The following is a 15,513-nucleotide window of genomic DNA, read 5'->3' on the forward strand; positions in this document are numbered from 1 at the left end:
ACTTCTTTCTGTTCGTTTATTTTTGTAGTAAATCTCTGGGGTTGGCTGATGGGGGTTGGGGGGAGAGGGGGCCCTCCTGGGTGGGGGCTGGGGGCGGGGTTATTGCTCTGAGCTCCCTGTCCCCAGGGGGCCTGTGGGCAGGGGTGGGGGGCGGGCGTCAGCACTGGGGCCGGCACGGGGGAGACAAGGCCGCACAAACACTCAGGTCACAGCACAGGGGCAGGTGGGCAGGGGGGAGGCTGGGCGCCATATTGCACTTCAGGAGAGGGGGGTCAGGCGGGGACCCCCCCGCTCACACTGGAGCCTGGGGAGGAGGCTGGAGGTCATCGTGTCCCCTCCCCTCGCTGGAGAGGGGAGGTGACACCCCCCAGTCTGGGGCTGGGGAAGAAGCCTGGGGCAGCCATGCGCCCAGGCCCAGCCTCCGGCAGGACATCAAGGGCAGACCAGACCATGGAAGAGGCCCCGCGGGCGGCTGCCCTGGTCTCTGCCCCGGCAGAATCCATCTCCCCGCAGCGGCTCAGCTGCCGACCCCGCCTTTGCCCGCCTTGGCCTTGGGGGGCACGGGGAGGCCCTCGTCGCCGTCACTGTCAGAGCTGCAGCCACTGACGTCGGTGATCTCCAGCTCTGAGTCGCTGTCCTCCTTCCCGCCCAGCGCAGCCTCTGGACCCCCGGCCCCCGGTAGCGCCAGGCGCTGGGCCACAGCCAGGCCCGCGGGGCGCTCCGGGCCTAGGCCCTCCCCAGTGGCGGCCAGCAGGGGCGTGGCGGTGGGGCCGCCCCCTGCCCCTGCCGAGGGCAGGTGGCCCAGAGAACTGGCCAGGGGGTTGGGGTAGAAGTGTGGTGGGTAGAGAGGCGGGGGCAGCTTGGGGAAGGGGCCAGTGAGGTATGGGCTGAAGTTCCAGGGGTGCTCAGGGAAGGCGCGGCTGAAGTGCCCCAGCAGGCCAGGGGGCTTGGAATAGCCAGTGGCACCTGGGGAGAAGGTGATGGGCACAGGGGGTCAGGTAGACTGGGTCATTCCTTCCTGCCGTGTTCCACCTGATTTCTCCCATCGTCCTCCCACACAGCATCTCCCACCCTCACGTGGCTCCCCTCATTTCCACGTCCCTGCCTGCCTCCCATTCATTTAGTGCCCCCCAAAGCTCTGCTGTCAGCCTGACCCCTTCTCCAGCTGCCCTCCTCTCTGCTCCACCTCGCTCACGTCCTCTGACTTCTAGACGCGCATGTGCACACATGCGCACACACAGCCTCACCCAGGGCCTCCTTCCAGCGTCCTGGCTTCTCCCCCTTCTATTTTTGCCCATCTTCTTCCCTCACACACGTACAGCATGCCTGCCCACCCCGGGGGCACCCCTGGACTCCCAGGCCCTTACCAGAGCCCAGGAATGGGAAAGGGCTGTCTAGACGCAGTTTGTCTGTCTCGGGGGTGAAAAGGGGTGCCCGGGCCCCCGGCTCTCCCAGGCGTGGAGCAGAAAACAGGGTCTGCAGGGTCTAGAGAGGGAGGTGAGGGAATAGGTACCGCTCAGACAGGCTGCCCCCTCCCCAGGAGGTTCAGGGCTTGGGGACCCCAAGATCCAAACTCACCTCAGGGGTGAGGGGAGGAGCATCTGGGCCAGGGGCTCCCCCAAAGGGACCAGGGGTCAGCAGAAGCGGGGAGCCCGTGGTGGCAGCCGCCACGTCCAACAACGGGTAATTGACGAGCACAACTTTGCTGAAATTGAACTTGTAGGTGAACCTCTTCCCTTTGGTCTTGTGGAGAATCCGCTTGTTGTAGTAGTAGCTGTGAGCAGAGGGAGGACACTGATGCAGAGATGAAGGCAGAGCCCCCAACACTTGCTTGGCGCCCAGCACAGAACACAACAGCTTGGGGAAACTGAAGCCAGAGTCACAGGGCCAGGCAGGGGCTAGGATCCTGCCCTGTGTGGCTCTGAAGTCCAGGGCTTTGGTCCTTCACTCACAAGTGGATACTTATGGTAGCTACAGGCACAGAGCCCTGTGCGCTGGGATCCCATACGATTCTGCCCCCAGGAAATTGAGGGAAAGCCCCCAGGGGACAGGGCCCCAGAGGGACAGTGAGGGGAGCAGGACAAGGTCCCCAGCCCCTCCTCACCGCAGAGCCCGGCTCAGCTTGTCATAATTCATGTGAGGCTTGCACTTCCGGATGCCCCAGAGCCGAGCCACCTCGTCGGGGTCCTTGATGACGAACTCCCCATAGTCCCCTTGCCAGGCGATGACACCCTGGTACTCCTCTTTCTGCAGCAGCTCCAGGATAAAGTGCCACAGCTGGATCTGCCTGGAGCCGGGGGACGACTCCGGCTTGTAGGCCCAATCCGGGAAGGCAAAGCCTGGGGATGGGAGGCAGGGAAGTGGCCCCAGGTCAGTGCGCCGAGTCGGGGGCTCGGGGGACCAGGAGGCATCCCCCTCTCCCCTGACCCCTGGTCTCTAGTGAGCAGCCTCAGGCATCTTTGGGGAGCATCTCCACATCTCCCACTCTCCGCACCCCACTTGGTGTCCAGTCCCCAGACTGTCCAAACAGAGGGGGAGACCTCATTGTCTGGGGGCCCTGGGTTGGCACTTGCAGCCCAACTCCTGCCTTGGCACAGCTGGGCTGGAGGGTGGCAGGGACCAGATTCCCCTGTCCTTGATGTTGGGGAGGGTCTGGGAGGGGCTTGCAGGAAAGGGCACGCCCTCCACTGCGTTCTCCCTGCACTGCCCCAGCCTGGTCCTGCCAGCCCTGAGGTCTGATCTCTTGTGTACTCTGAATGGCCTCTGATTCCTGCTATCTCTTCTCCCTGTCCCTTGTCCATCTCTCCCCGAAGTTCACCACCCTGCACCCCTCCGCCGCCCCTGCTGACCTCACCCTGGAACATCCAGGCTGGGCCTGCGTACACATGCGCCTCCGTACCCGTCCGTATATTTATACCTGTCACTTCCCTGTGTCCCTGCCCTGCCTCTGTGCCATGTCCGTCTGAGAGTATGTGTGTGTGCAGATGCCCACAGCACACAGCCTGTCACACAGACATCCGCTCACCCTCGAGGGACCCCCCGGCTGTATCAGAGAGCCACACTCCCGCCGGAGCATGACACTACAAACGTGCCACCAAGGCATTCACACCAGGCACACACAATTGCAAACATCTCAGGCCCCTGAGCGCTGGGACCCGCGAACAACGCAACTGTGATGAGAAGACACAGAACCCCAAACGCCCACATGAAGCACCCTGTGGTGGAGACCGTGAGTGCTACGCCAAGACGCATGTGTCACCCTTACAGTCACACCCTCGTGACACCCTAACAGTAGAGCACCCCCTCATCCCACCCCTGCCACAGACATCCAGCTCTTTTTTTTTTTTGGTTGCCTCCTGAGATCCCTAGTTCCCAACGAGGGACTGAACCCACGCCCCCTGCAGTGGAAGCTCAGATTCTTAACCACTGGACCTCCAGGGAAGTCCCACAACCAACTCTTAGCATCCACAGCTCCAATGAGCACCCTGCACCCCAGTGTCCAGACATACAGATGCTAGGTGGAGACCGAGGGGCTCTCCCACCCCTGTATCTCACCGCCCACCCACAAGGCTCCAGGCCCTGGGTCCCACTTCCGTGCCACAGCCTCTGTCCCCGTCCCCCTCCTCAGAGACCCCAGACCCAGGCATGAAAACAGAAGGCAGAATTAGCCTACAATCTGCAGGAAAGGAGGGTGGTTGGGGTGGCAGGGTCAGGGTCTCTGAGCTGGGAGACTGTTGGTATCCACTTGCTGGTGTGGTCCCAGGCAGTTCCTTGCCCTCTCTGGTTTGTTAGAATTTCAGGGATGAGGCAAGGAGAAGCAGGGTCCCAGCCAGGCTGCCCAGGGTCTGCCCGAGGCTGGGGAAGGCCAGGCAGTTTCCTCCCTAAAGAGAATTTCTCTCTCAACTCCGTCTGGGGTTTTTCTCATCTAAGAAGACAGCCGAATGAATCAACAACACATGAGCTCTGGCCCATTTCACACCCGGAACATGTCCCAGCGACTGTATCACACAGACACGCCCAATGACCCCGAAGATGACAACATGCAGACACACACCCCGGCCTGTCCTCCACGCGTGTTCTCGGGTGTGCTATACGTGCCGACACAATGAGAGGCAGGAGGACCCACAATCTCGGCACACAGACACACACGCACATCAAGACAACACAGCCCCCAGTGCACAGCCACTCTCAGTGACACACGGAACCAGCCCCACGCCCCAAACACAGACACAGCCCCTGACACAGAGGCCTGGGGGACCACCCATCCACCCACGCAACCCAAAATGCAGCGAGATTAGACCTCCGTTTGGTTCAGAATGCCACACGCCACGGAAGGAGCAGTCAAAGGCTTTTTGCCTACTGAGGCGAGCTGGCAGACAACCCGCCCCCGCCAACCCGGAATTGTGGACACTCCGAGTCCCAAAGACACACAACACACTCAGTCTGGAGACACGCTCAGGTGACCTCGGACGTGCACGGACAAGCAGGCAGAACCAGTTCAACAAAGAGATGGACGCACACTTCCCCAGTGCGACCCGTTCTTCTTGGAGGGTGACACAGAGACACACCAGGATCCTAAATAACCAGCACGGAGTCTTCTCACCTCTCACTCTGTCTCGTGGTGTACACACACACACACACACACCTCTCCCTCTCTCTCTCACTGCCCATCTGTGGAGCGTGTGACTTGGACCTAGATGCATGTCCAGATCCTACTGTCGTCCACATCCCTGGTCTGGGTGTCCACTTCCAAGCAAACCGTCCTCTTTCCTGTTCCAGCTGGTTGGGCCGCGCCTCCGTGTTCCCCTGCCTGGGTCTGCCCACTTGCCCACCAGCGCCTGATCTAGTGCCCCCTCTCGTCCCCGGCCCTGCGCCATCAGCGCCCGTCTGTCTCAAGTCTCCCTGCTCCTCTGCCCGCAGGTCCTGGGTGGAAGCAGACTGCGGCCGGCCGAGACCCCAGGTCTTCAGGCCCCGGCATCCTTGTCCCACTCAGACCTCCACACCTCACCTGTCCTCCAAAAGACCCTCATGTCCCAGCAGGCAGGTGGCAGGGACATCTGGCCGTGAAGTTTTTAGTCAAGTTTTTCATTAAGGGGTTGGATTCAGGCGACTCTGACCGAGACCCCAGACCCCGGGCAGAAGGAGGAAAGACAGTGAGAGATGCAGAAAGGAGGGGCCAGGGGACTGGGAAGGCCCCAGGGCTGAGGAAACGGTGGGGCAGGTCTGGGCCAGTTACCAGGGGTCCAGAGAGCCGGCAGGGCGGGTGGGGCGAAGAGAAGGTCGGAGACGCAGCTACAGTCCATGTTGGAGCCAGCCCTGTAGAGAGGCCAGACAGACAGATGGATGAGGACAGGATGGAGCAAGCAAGAGAGACAGACCCAAGTCAGTTGGGGGCTGGCACTGCAAGGGGACGTCCCCCTCCACCCACCCAGGCCCCAGCCGCCCTCACCCCTTGCATCCTGACCCCCTCCTCCCCCTGCAGGCACCTCTCTGCCCGCTGGTCCCATCATTCCCAGTCCCTCTCCCGGCCCTGCGCCCGGTCCTTCCCTCCCGGCCAGTCCTCCCGGCAGCCTCCCCTTCCTCTGTGCCTTACCACTAACCGCGGGCTCCCAGCCTCCCTCCGCGCTCCTCGCCACTCACTCACTCACACTCCCGGCTCACACTCGCGCCCCGCACCACCCCGCACCGTCTCTGCCGCTGTCTCTCCATCCCTCGCCTCGCGCCTGACCTCTCGGGGTCCGTCTCTGCGTCTCGGGCTCTCCCTCGGTCTCCCTCTGTGGCTGTCCCCGGTCTGTCCCGCTCCCCACCTCTGCGCCCCCACCTCCACTCCGCCCGGCTGGCCCCGGGGCTGGCTGGTCCAGCTCGCGCACCGCCCCGCACTCTCATCTGTCCGCCCAGAGCCAGCCAGCACCAGGCGGGGGGCGGCCTTCCGACGGGCTGGGAAGGGGCCGGCCCAGCCCCTGCCCGCCCTGCCCTCCGCCCCACCCACCCCACAGAGCGGCCCCCAGCGCCCACAGGAGTGCTCCCTCAGATGCCCTCCTTAAACCCGCTGTCCCCCTCAGACCCCCGCCGCTTGGGCCTGCCTCCTCTGCAGACGGCCCCCCTCAGACAGCCCCTTCCCCTTAGGTCTGCCTCCCCCCATAAACCCCTCCCCCTTGGATCTGCCTCCCCCCTCAGACACCCCCACCCCTTGGATCTGCCTCCCCCTTCAGACACCCCCACCCCTTGGATCTGCCTCTCCCCCTTCCCTCCCCCCCCTCCGCCTTGCAACAGGTCCCCCCTCTCAGACCCCCACTTCCTGGGACACCTCTCTCCTTGGGTTCCTCAATTCTCAGATACTGTCTCATCCCCTGCTCATCCCAGCCTCTCAGACCCTTCCACCGTTTGTTTTCTGCCAGCCCTTCCCCCTCAGATACCCCACCAACCCCGACACCACCACCGCCCTCAGACACCCACTTCCTCAGACATCCGCTCGTCTCAGACGCCCACCATCCCAGACACCCCAAGCCCCAGATCCTTCCTCCCCTCCAGACCCCACCTCTCAGAGGCTGTGCTATCTTCATGCTCCCTCCCTGGGGTACCCACCCACCCTTCCCCTCTACAGACTCTTAAACACACCACCCCTCTCACACGCCCTGCCTCTCAAGGATCCCACACACCCCAGAAACCCGTAGCGTTCCCCCCATAAACCCCACCACTTGGACACCAGAGGAGCCTTGGCAGCCCACTACCCCCCACCCCCAGGCTTGCCCAGTTACCCACCCACAGCCACCCTCAGGCCAGCCTCCAGCCTCCCCCCCGCCCGCCCCCGTGTCTACTGAGGTCCCTCAGATGGCTCCCCCGCCCCAGCACTCAGGCCCCTGCTGGGGGCAGCCCCTCCTCTGCTCCTATACCCTCATCTCCCCCCAGCTCCCCAACTTTCTCTGTTTCTCTCCCTCCCTATCTCTTCCTCTCCATCCTTTCTCCATCGTCTCTCTTTTCCCTTCTCTGTCTCCTCCCACCAGCTCTGGTCCACTTTGCTGTCTCTCTCTGGTCTGTTTTCTCATCTCCTGTCCACCCAGGTGTCTCGCCCCATCTTTCCCCACCCAGCAGTCTCCCCCGCTCTGCCTCTCTCCCTCCATCACTCAGTTTCTGTATCTCTGTCCTCCAGGACCACGCCCCCCCATGTCCTCTGGGGTCTGTCCCTCTCTGTCCCCCGGCCCTTCTCTGTCTCTCCCCTGTGTCTCCCCAGGTCTTTTGTCTCTCGAACTCTCTGCGCCATCTGTCTCTTTTCCTCCCTTCTCTCATCTAACTCCCATCTCTCCGTCTCTCTGCCCCTGTCCGCCCGCCTGGCCCATCTCAGTCTCTCTTCTCTCCCATCTCCCCACCTCGCTCCATCCACCTCTCTCTCCCCCACCTCCCTGGCTCTCTCTGCCTCTCCGGGCCCCCCTCCCTCCTGCTTCACACCCCCCCACCCCGCTCCCACCCCCTGTTGGCCCCTCTCATTTCCGTGTTGGTTTTGATTTCTCTTCCCGACGCTTTCAACTCCCCGCCGCCTCCTCCGGACACGTTATAACGAGGAGCCGTGGGATCGGCGCTCCGGGCCCTGCTCCCACGCTCCCCCCCGCGTCTCTTGCATGCAGGCACGCGTCTCTGCCATCTCGAGGTCTCTGCCTGCCACTTCTCCCCTCTCTGTCCCCCTGCCCGGGTCCTGTTGGGCCCCCACCCCCTCCTGTTCTGCCCCCTTCCCTGCATGTCTGCCCCTGACTGTCCGGGCACCAGGGTGCCCCATCTCTGCTTCCCCATGTCTCTCTCTCTCTGTGTCCCCACGTCTCTGGGGCTCCACACCACCCTGTTTTTATGTCTGGGGGTCTCCACCCCAGTCTCAGTGTCTCTGTCTCCCCATCTCTGCGTCTCTGTTTCTGTCCTAGTAGCCCGCATCTGTCTCTAGGGACCCCTTTGATCTTGCCCTGCCCCTGGCGCCCCCCTGGCCCCATTGATCGCTGATCGACCAACGGAGGGCGCAGGGCCTGAGGGGCCGGCCGGGGCAGTGGGCCTGGCAGGGGCCTGGCTGGACGGCTGGACAGACGGACAAACACCCAGCCCGCCCCCCGCCCCCGCCGTGGCTGCAGAGGAGGAGCGGCTGCAACCCCGCCCCTCCCCACCAGTCCGCACGGGGCGGATGGGGACTCCGGGCAAGCTTTAATTTTTAATTTTATTTTGCTTCCTCCACACACCCCCCCGCCCCCCCATCTCCACCGCCAGCAGCCATGGCACCGAATGTGTGTGCGTGTGCGCGCAGCAGTGTGGAGAGGGGCTGGGCCGGCAAAGGCTGCCTCCCTCTCTTTCCTGCCAAGGAGCTACACAGACCCACACAGCAACCCAGACACACACACGCCACAGTGCCACACAACACATGACACCAACACAGCTCAACAAAGTGACACACGCCACACCGGCACACACAACACACATCACAACAGTGTGTGACGCACAGGTTAACCAACTCATGTACACCAAGACTGCCACAACCAACACCATCACGCAGCCCCTGTCACACAGCAACCCAGGCACACACACCACCAGGTTACACACCACACAGAGACATCCATGTCGGAACACACATATACCATCACGGCCATAGACATCGACACAGAGACAGACACACAAGTGTACACAGATGTATGCAACATACACACACACAGATTCAGTCCCTACAGAAACAAAGACACACAATCATAAATCATAGACAGGTACACACTGACATAGAGGCACCGTCATACCCCAAGGGTCACGAATACAGCCACACAAAGCTGCAAAGCACACACGGACACAGTGCCAGCGTGGACACACACGCACACCCAGGCACACCCAGCAGCACAGCCAAGCCAGTCACACACACGTGACGTGAAAGGACACATTCACACAGACAAGCACCAGAGACCGTGTGTGTGCACACTCTCCATCATGCAAGGAGACAGAGGTGCACGCACGACGCCAGCACAGCCGGCAACACACACGGCTGCACACGTACGCACAGCACCACACTCAGACCCACAGCCCAGCGGGATGAGGCTGGGTGGGGGTGGCGTGGGCACTCAGAGATAAGCCCACTCTGGGGTCCCAACACTCCTGCCACCGTCTGTCCAGCTGTCTGTCCATCCACTCATTTGTGGACACCCCCAAGCCCGGATGTGTGTGAGGTGGGCACTGAACCAGGCCTGCTTATGCAGTTGTCTCTCTCCAGTGGGTCTCTCTCTCTCTGTCTTTGTTGCCCCATCTGTCTGTCGGCCTCTATCTCCAAATATCTCCATCTCTTAATGTCTCTGTTTCTCGTCTCTGTCCTAAGCATCTCTGTCTCCTGGTCTCTCTTTGCTTCTGTCTCCTCATTGCCCACCCCCTTCACCCCAGCCCCCTGGGCTGGGGTTTAACCAGTTGTTTTGATTTCTCTAAGCTGCTCCGGCTGCCTCGGGAGCCGCCTCAGGCCTTGCACCCCCCACCCCAGCCCCTTCATCCCTCACCCAGCCCCCCCACCTCCCCTTAACACAATCTGCACAAGTGGAATGAAAATTGATTTTTTTTTTAAATTTCATATCTTCTCCAGGGCTCTGTCTAAAGAGGAGAGAGACGCGGCCCAAGACCCTTCTCCCGCAGCCCCCACACGCATGCACACACACACTGACAGACACACACATCACACCCGGACACACAGATACATCCACACACACCCCCCTTGGTGCTCCATCTGCACCCAGCCTGGTACACACGCCTCCATATACCACACACCCATGTAGGACAGACCTGTGCACACAGCAGACACACAGTAGACCCCCTGTGCATGCACACACACTCTCTCTGGACACACATGACTAGGCACCCTTCACACACACCGCACATACATACACACACTGTCCCACCTGGGTGCACACAGCTGGCCGCCTGTTGTCATACACTATGTTAGCACACACTCCCTGCACACCTGTCTGTACAGACTATTCCACATCCATGGGTACACAAACCTAGGCCCCAGGACCTCCCATGATAGGTACCAAGGAGAGCCCCGTGGCTGTCCCAGGGAGGAAGGGGTCAGGAAGGTGATAGGGGCTCTCCTGCCTGGCCTTGCCTCCACTCCCAAGGTCACCCACTCTACCCCCCGCCCACATCCACCAAATGGTCTGAACTGACCACAGGCAGGGGTGTTCTTGTGTGTGTATACGCACACACACACACACCCTTGTCTCTACTTCTGTCAAGGCCACACACTGTCATCCCCACAACCGCCCAGCTCGTTTGAGACCTGGCTCATCCCCACAGGAAACACAGGGACGGAAACACAGGCAGCTGTGACACACAGACTCAAAACACACACAGTGATACCATACCCAGGCTGATACTCACACGGCATCGGAGATGCAGCCCCACACATCGCTGAGCATCGGTTTACACAAGTGGTGCACACGTACACCACCAAACAGCTCACATGAATACACAACCACAGACACACACAGCCTTCCACACCCTTCAGGGCTGGCCACATACAGTCTCGTTCATGTATTGGTCATGAACTGATTCCCCTTATCCAGCTCCCCAAATGACCACACACACATGTACACACACCCAGCCCACGCCTGACCCCAGACTCAGACACAAGCCCACACACAACAGCACCCCCTGCACACAAAGACACCGCCACACACAGCCAGCCTCTGATGCAGCAGTTCGGGGGGAACTTTTGCGACCGTGTCCAGAGCTGTCCCTGTGCCATGTTCCTCATACCCACGTTCACCAGCCTGGCTCCTGGGGTCCCACCAGGGCGGCACTCTCGGTCCTTCCACCCCGCCTCCCTCCGAACACGGCACATCTCCAGGGCTTCGGGGGCAGACAGCTGAGCATCACACCCCAGTCACACACGTGGGCATAAACACGACACGCGTGGTTCAGTTCAACCCCAAGGCCTCACGCACCCACACTTAGTCACTGTGCCCAGGAGCACACACCTCTCCACAAGCCACGTTTACATGTGCTGTAACACAGGTCCCACGGTCCCACAAAAAGGCAGCCAAGCCCCCCCAAAGCATCAGACACACCACAGACACACACAGTCCAGACAGCTTGCACACACAGGCGTGCACACACCCCCAGGAACCTCTGCCCAGGCTGACTGTGCAAGACGGAGGGACAGTTTGGCAGACAGACGGGGCACCGGCTTCCAGCCTGGAGAAGGTGGGCGTGGGGTGCTTGGGAGGCACGAAGCCAGGGCAGGAACAGAGACCTCAGACCCACCCGCACACTGCCTGTCCCTCTAGCTGGCATCTCTGAGGTGGTGTGTGTCTCTCGAGGTCTCAGTCTCTCTCCCTGAGCTCCAGTCTATGCACGGATGTCTCTGGGGCTGCGGCCAGCGCTCCGAATGGTGTCAGGAAGGGGGGGTGGCGAGGGAGCGTCCCCTGGGAGGTGGGAGCCGCAGTGCCACGCACCCCGCCTACCAAACAGCGCTGGGGGAAGGGAGAGGGAGGGAGGCGCAACCGCAGATGGACCCAGAGCCTGGGCTCTGCTCCCCCACCCCTGCCCTCCCCTCCAAGACCCAGAGAGATGGAGCGAGCACAGGGCTGGGGGAGACTGAGAGACACCCGCAGAGGGAGAGAGATAGAGAGACAGAGCGATGGGGAAAGGGAGATATGGGAGAGAAGCGCAGGGGGGAGAAGCCCAGAGTGGTGAAAAAGACTGGAACAGAGACAGGAGAGACGCAGAGAGAAGACAGGAGGCCAGAGAGAGTCTCACAAAGACCAACAGGAGCGAGACAGAGAGACACAGAGACCACAGCCGGGGCGGGAGACCCGAGTTAGGGAAACCCGGGAAAGAGGAGTGGGTCTGAGAGAAGCTTCACAAAGTGAATTAGAGCTGGAGGTCACGGGGAGAGAGCTGCTGGGAGGAGAGTCCCCGGGTCAAGGAGGAAGGAGAGGAGGGGGCAGAGATGCGGAAAATTGAGGGATTAGGGCAGAGGTACAGGAGTGGATGAGGGGGGCTGCAGGGCCCGAGGCCGAGGCCGGAGCAACGGTGGGGAAAGTCAGAGTCCCGCTGGCACAGGCAGACCCCAGGTGCGGGCTCACGGCCACCTCAACGCTCACCTGGGCTCTTCTGCAGTCTTGGGGGAGGGGACCAGTGTCGGGGGGGCCTGATCTAGTTCCTGGCTGCCACCCCAACTCCAAAGCTTGCCCCCTCCTCCTCCTCACCACCACCCCACTCCAACCCCAACCCCAACTCCAGCCCCTGCATCCACCTGAACCCCAATGGAGTTGGGGTTCTCTTCCCAAGCTGGTCCTCAACTCCTCCGGGTGAATCCCAGTCTCATCCTTACAGCCCCAGGCCCTGCACCACCTGCCCCCCTGCCCCCTCACTGCTGGATCCTCTGGCCCCAGGCTCTGTGTCAGAAACAGTGGCAATGACTGTGGCATGGTGGGGGTGCTGGGGAGGGGGGAGGAGGGACAGGACACCGAAGGCAAGGGTGACCAGCTAGTCCCAGGAGCCACGAGACCACAGGAGCCCCTCTGGACTGCACTGGCCGAAGGGCAGGGAGGTTGTGCGTCCTGCTCACAGGGCTTGGCACCAAGTATGTGCTCAGCAAATACTGTTGGACGGGAACTCAGGCTACAGGGAACAAGGCAGGGAGACAGAGGGATGGTGTGAGTCAAGGAACAGAAAGGCAGAGACCCATGGACAGCAGTGGAGGTGGGGAGGCAAGACCTAGGGCAAGGAGGCAGAGAGGTGGGGCACGAGGGCAGGACCCCTGTGTCCGGAGCCAGGCGTGGGGCTGGGCTGGCTGGAACCAGGTGCCTGGGCTTCGGGGAGCCCACAAGGGCCAGAGAAGGGCCAGGGTCCGGCTGGACTGGGGGAGGCTCGGGGCTCCAGGGGCATCTCACGGTGCTAATTCAGCGCCATCGATCAGATGGGATGAGAGCAATAAATTATTGTGACAAGATGCAATCCTGGCCCGCACACTGCCGCCGAGGCAGATCGATCCCTGTCCCCAGCCCCACACCGGGTCCCATGCCCAGGCTTCGGCCAGCCGGGACACTTCTGCCCACCTCTCTCTCCATTCCCCCCACCACACACATGCTTCCACTGACAGCCAGGCGGGGCTGCAGCCCTGGGAAAGAGACAAGAGCAGAGAGGGACCCACGGAGGGAAGGTCAGCCCCCATTTTTCCCCCTCCCCACCAACAGCTCGCATCCTCTGGCTTCCTTCAGTCTCTCATCCACACTATGACCTGGGAGGTAGCAGCTGCCATGATACCCATTTCACAGATGCAGAAACTGAGGCTCCAATCGGGAAAGTAACTTGGCCAAAGTCCCACAGGGGTGAGTGGTGATATCTGAACTCAAATGCAGATCAGTATGACTTGAAGTCTCCCTAAGATTTCCACTGTCAGTGGAGAGGGCAAGGAACAGAGACAGGAGAGGAGAGAGGTGACAGAGAATGAGATAGAGAGTGCAGGACGCAGACAAACAGAGAGTCAGAGCGCTATAGAGAGATAGGGAGGGATACAGAGACATTGAGAGAGACAGAAATGGAGAAAAACAGAACAAAGGGAGGGAGGAAAAGAGACAGATCCAGGGATAAGCAAAGGGGGATGGGCAGATGGAACAGAGATGGAGACAGAGAGAGGGGATAAAAGACAGGTGGGGGGATAGGAAACAGGAGCCAGGAAAGAGGTACGTGGTGTAGAGACGGGTAGTTCCAGAGACCCAGGTGTACGTGGGGAGACAGGTGTGTGTCAGCAGACTGCGCTCGCTTGGCAGGGGGGCAGGTGGGAACCAGGAGGCGGATGACAAGCTTGGCCGGGGCGGGGGGAAGTCACTGTCAGAGAGAGAGAGGTGTGCCAGCAGGTAGGTAGGGTATCCAAGGACAGGAGTGGAGGTAGAATGTGGGGTGTTGGAGAGCTAGCAGGTGATGGGCAAGCAAATGATGCAACAGTGATGAGGTGGACAGATGTGTCTGTGGGGGAAGGTGGTCACCTGATGGGCAGGTGTGGGGGACAGGGACACTTGCATGCCTGCAGTCAGATGGCCTCAGACTGATGCAAATCTCCAGTATCTACCAGCTTCCGAGCCCAGAAATGACTCCATTTCTCTGGACTCAGTTTCCTTCTCTGCAAAATGGGAATAAGGGATAAGATAAGTGCCTCCCTCCTAAGGGTCTCATGAAGATGAAATGAGACAATGGATATGAAGAACAGAAGACACCGACTGTCACAGAGATGGGTGTTTAATAAGCAGTGGCCAGGGACAGGTTATGAGCAGGTGCTACTCAGAGAGCGGTCCGTGGACCAGCAGCAGCAGCGGCATGACCTGGAGCTTATTAGAAACGCAGAGTGTCAGGCTCCTCCCCAGACTTGCTGCACCAGAGTCTCTGTGGTGAGATCCAGGTCTCTGGGGTCCCACAAGCCCTCCAGATGTCTCCTCTGCCCGCTGTAGTCTAAGAACCCCTGACTTAAGAGCTTCTGCACGCCGCAGCGGGCAGGTGCATGGACAGCCGCGAACAGGTGTTATACGTGTTTAACAAATGCCACAGGTGTTGCTTATGCTCACGGAGAAGGGTATTCCCTGAGGAGATAGATAGGTGGTGACAAGTTCTGCGGAAAAGGGACAGGTCATTCCAGAGGGAAGTGGGCTGGAGACAGGTGTGAGGGATCTGAAGGTTAGGCTCTAGAAGGGCAGGGGCGACAGATTGTATGAGCAGGTGGCTGAGAGGGACGGGGTGAGTACACAGTGTTTGAAGAAGCTATGAAGGAACGAGGGCCACAGTGGATGTGGTGAGTTGGGGAGAAGGCTAGAGTGTTGGGAGTCAGGTGCGCGTCTGTGGGGCTGGAGCAGGAATCCCCTTGGGGACAGGCTGGGGAGTCCGGCAGTCTGGCAGAGACCTGGATGAAGAGATGTAAAGCAGAGAGAGACTAAGGAGAGGGTGCATGGAGGGCTCAGTACCTGTTTGCTTGAAGAAATGAGTGGGCGTGGTACCGGAGCAGCTGATGCCTGAAATGGACAGGTGAGCAATCAGCAGGTGTGTGGAGATATTGGTATGATCTTGTGAGGCGAGGCAAAAGAAGTGAGGGACATGGAACGTTAGGTATGTGGGGAAAGAAAAGAGGCAGATAAGTAGTACCTGCAGGGACAGGTATGCAGGTGAGGCAGGTACCTGTGGACCAGGACAGATTTCTGGCCCGAAGGCATGCCAGCATGGAGCTGCACCTTGGGAGACCCAGAGAGAGACAGCGAGGACGGAGGCCAGCAGCACGGGCTTGAAGGAGACATGGCAGGGGAGGGACCCAAGAAAGATGGCTACACCTGATACCTGGGGGCCACTGCACGTGAGAGCCATGGGGGGATGGTTAGGAGAGACCTGAGGTTGGCGCATGCGCTCTTGTCTGGGATGGGTTACCTGAAATGACAGGTATGGAGGAAGCCTTGGAAGTCGGTGTACTTACGTTAAACGATGGGAGACAGGAGACACAAGGGAGCATGTGAGGGAGTTAGGTGCAGG

At 60.6% G+C, this 15,513-nt stretch overlaps 1 protein-coding gene across 1 annotated transcript; it reads right to left on the reverse strand.

Annotated features, from left to right (window-relative positions):
• Positions 1 to 149: 149 nt before the first annotated feature.
• On the reverse strand, positions 150 to 5,311 carry LOC113876438 (ETS translocation variant 3-like protein). Its single transcript, XM_027515647.1, has 5 exons — positions 5,237 to 5,311; positions 2,105 to 2,339; positions 1,579 to 1,774; positions 1,368 to 1,485; positions 150 to 966 (listed from the first exon to the last, which is right to left on the reverse strand). Exons 1-5 carry the CDS (start codon positions 5,301 to 5,303, stop codon positions 518 to 520), a joined length of 1,065 nt encoding a protein of 354 aa, XP_027371448.1. The 5' UTR covers positions 5,304 to 5,311; the 3' UTR covers positions 150 to 517.
• Between the last annotated feature and the right edge of the window lie 10,202 nt (positions 5,312 to 15,513).

Source organism: Bos indicus x Bos taurus, chromosome 18 (assembly GCF_003369695.1).
Source record: "Bos indicus x Bos taurus breed Angus x Brahman F1 hybrid chromosome 18, Bos_hybrid_MaternalHap_v2.0, whole genome shotgun sequence".
NCBI classification, from domain to species: Eukaryota; Metazoa; Chordata; class Mammalia; order Artiodactyla; family Bovidae; genus Bos; species Bos indicus x Bos taurus.

Bases quoted from the DNA above. Each gene is read 5' to 3' on its own strand.
- LOC113876438 (XM_027515647.1), bottom strand. From the start codon at position 5,303: ATGGACTGTAGCTGCGTCTCCGACCTTCTCTTCGCCCCACCCGCCCTG. The intron at 1,486-1,578 runs GTGAGTTTGGAT...CTCCCTCTCTAG, and splicing joins CTCCTCCCCTCACCCCTGAG to ACCCTGCAGACCCTGTTTTC. The intron at 967-1,367 runs GTAAGGGCCTGG...CCTTCTCCCCAG, and splicing joins TTTCCCATTCCTGGGCTCTG to GTGCCACTGGCTATTCCAAG.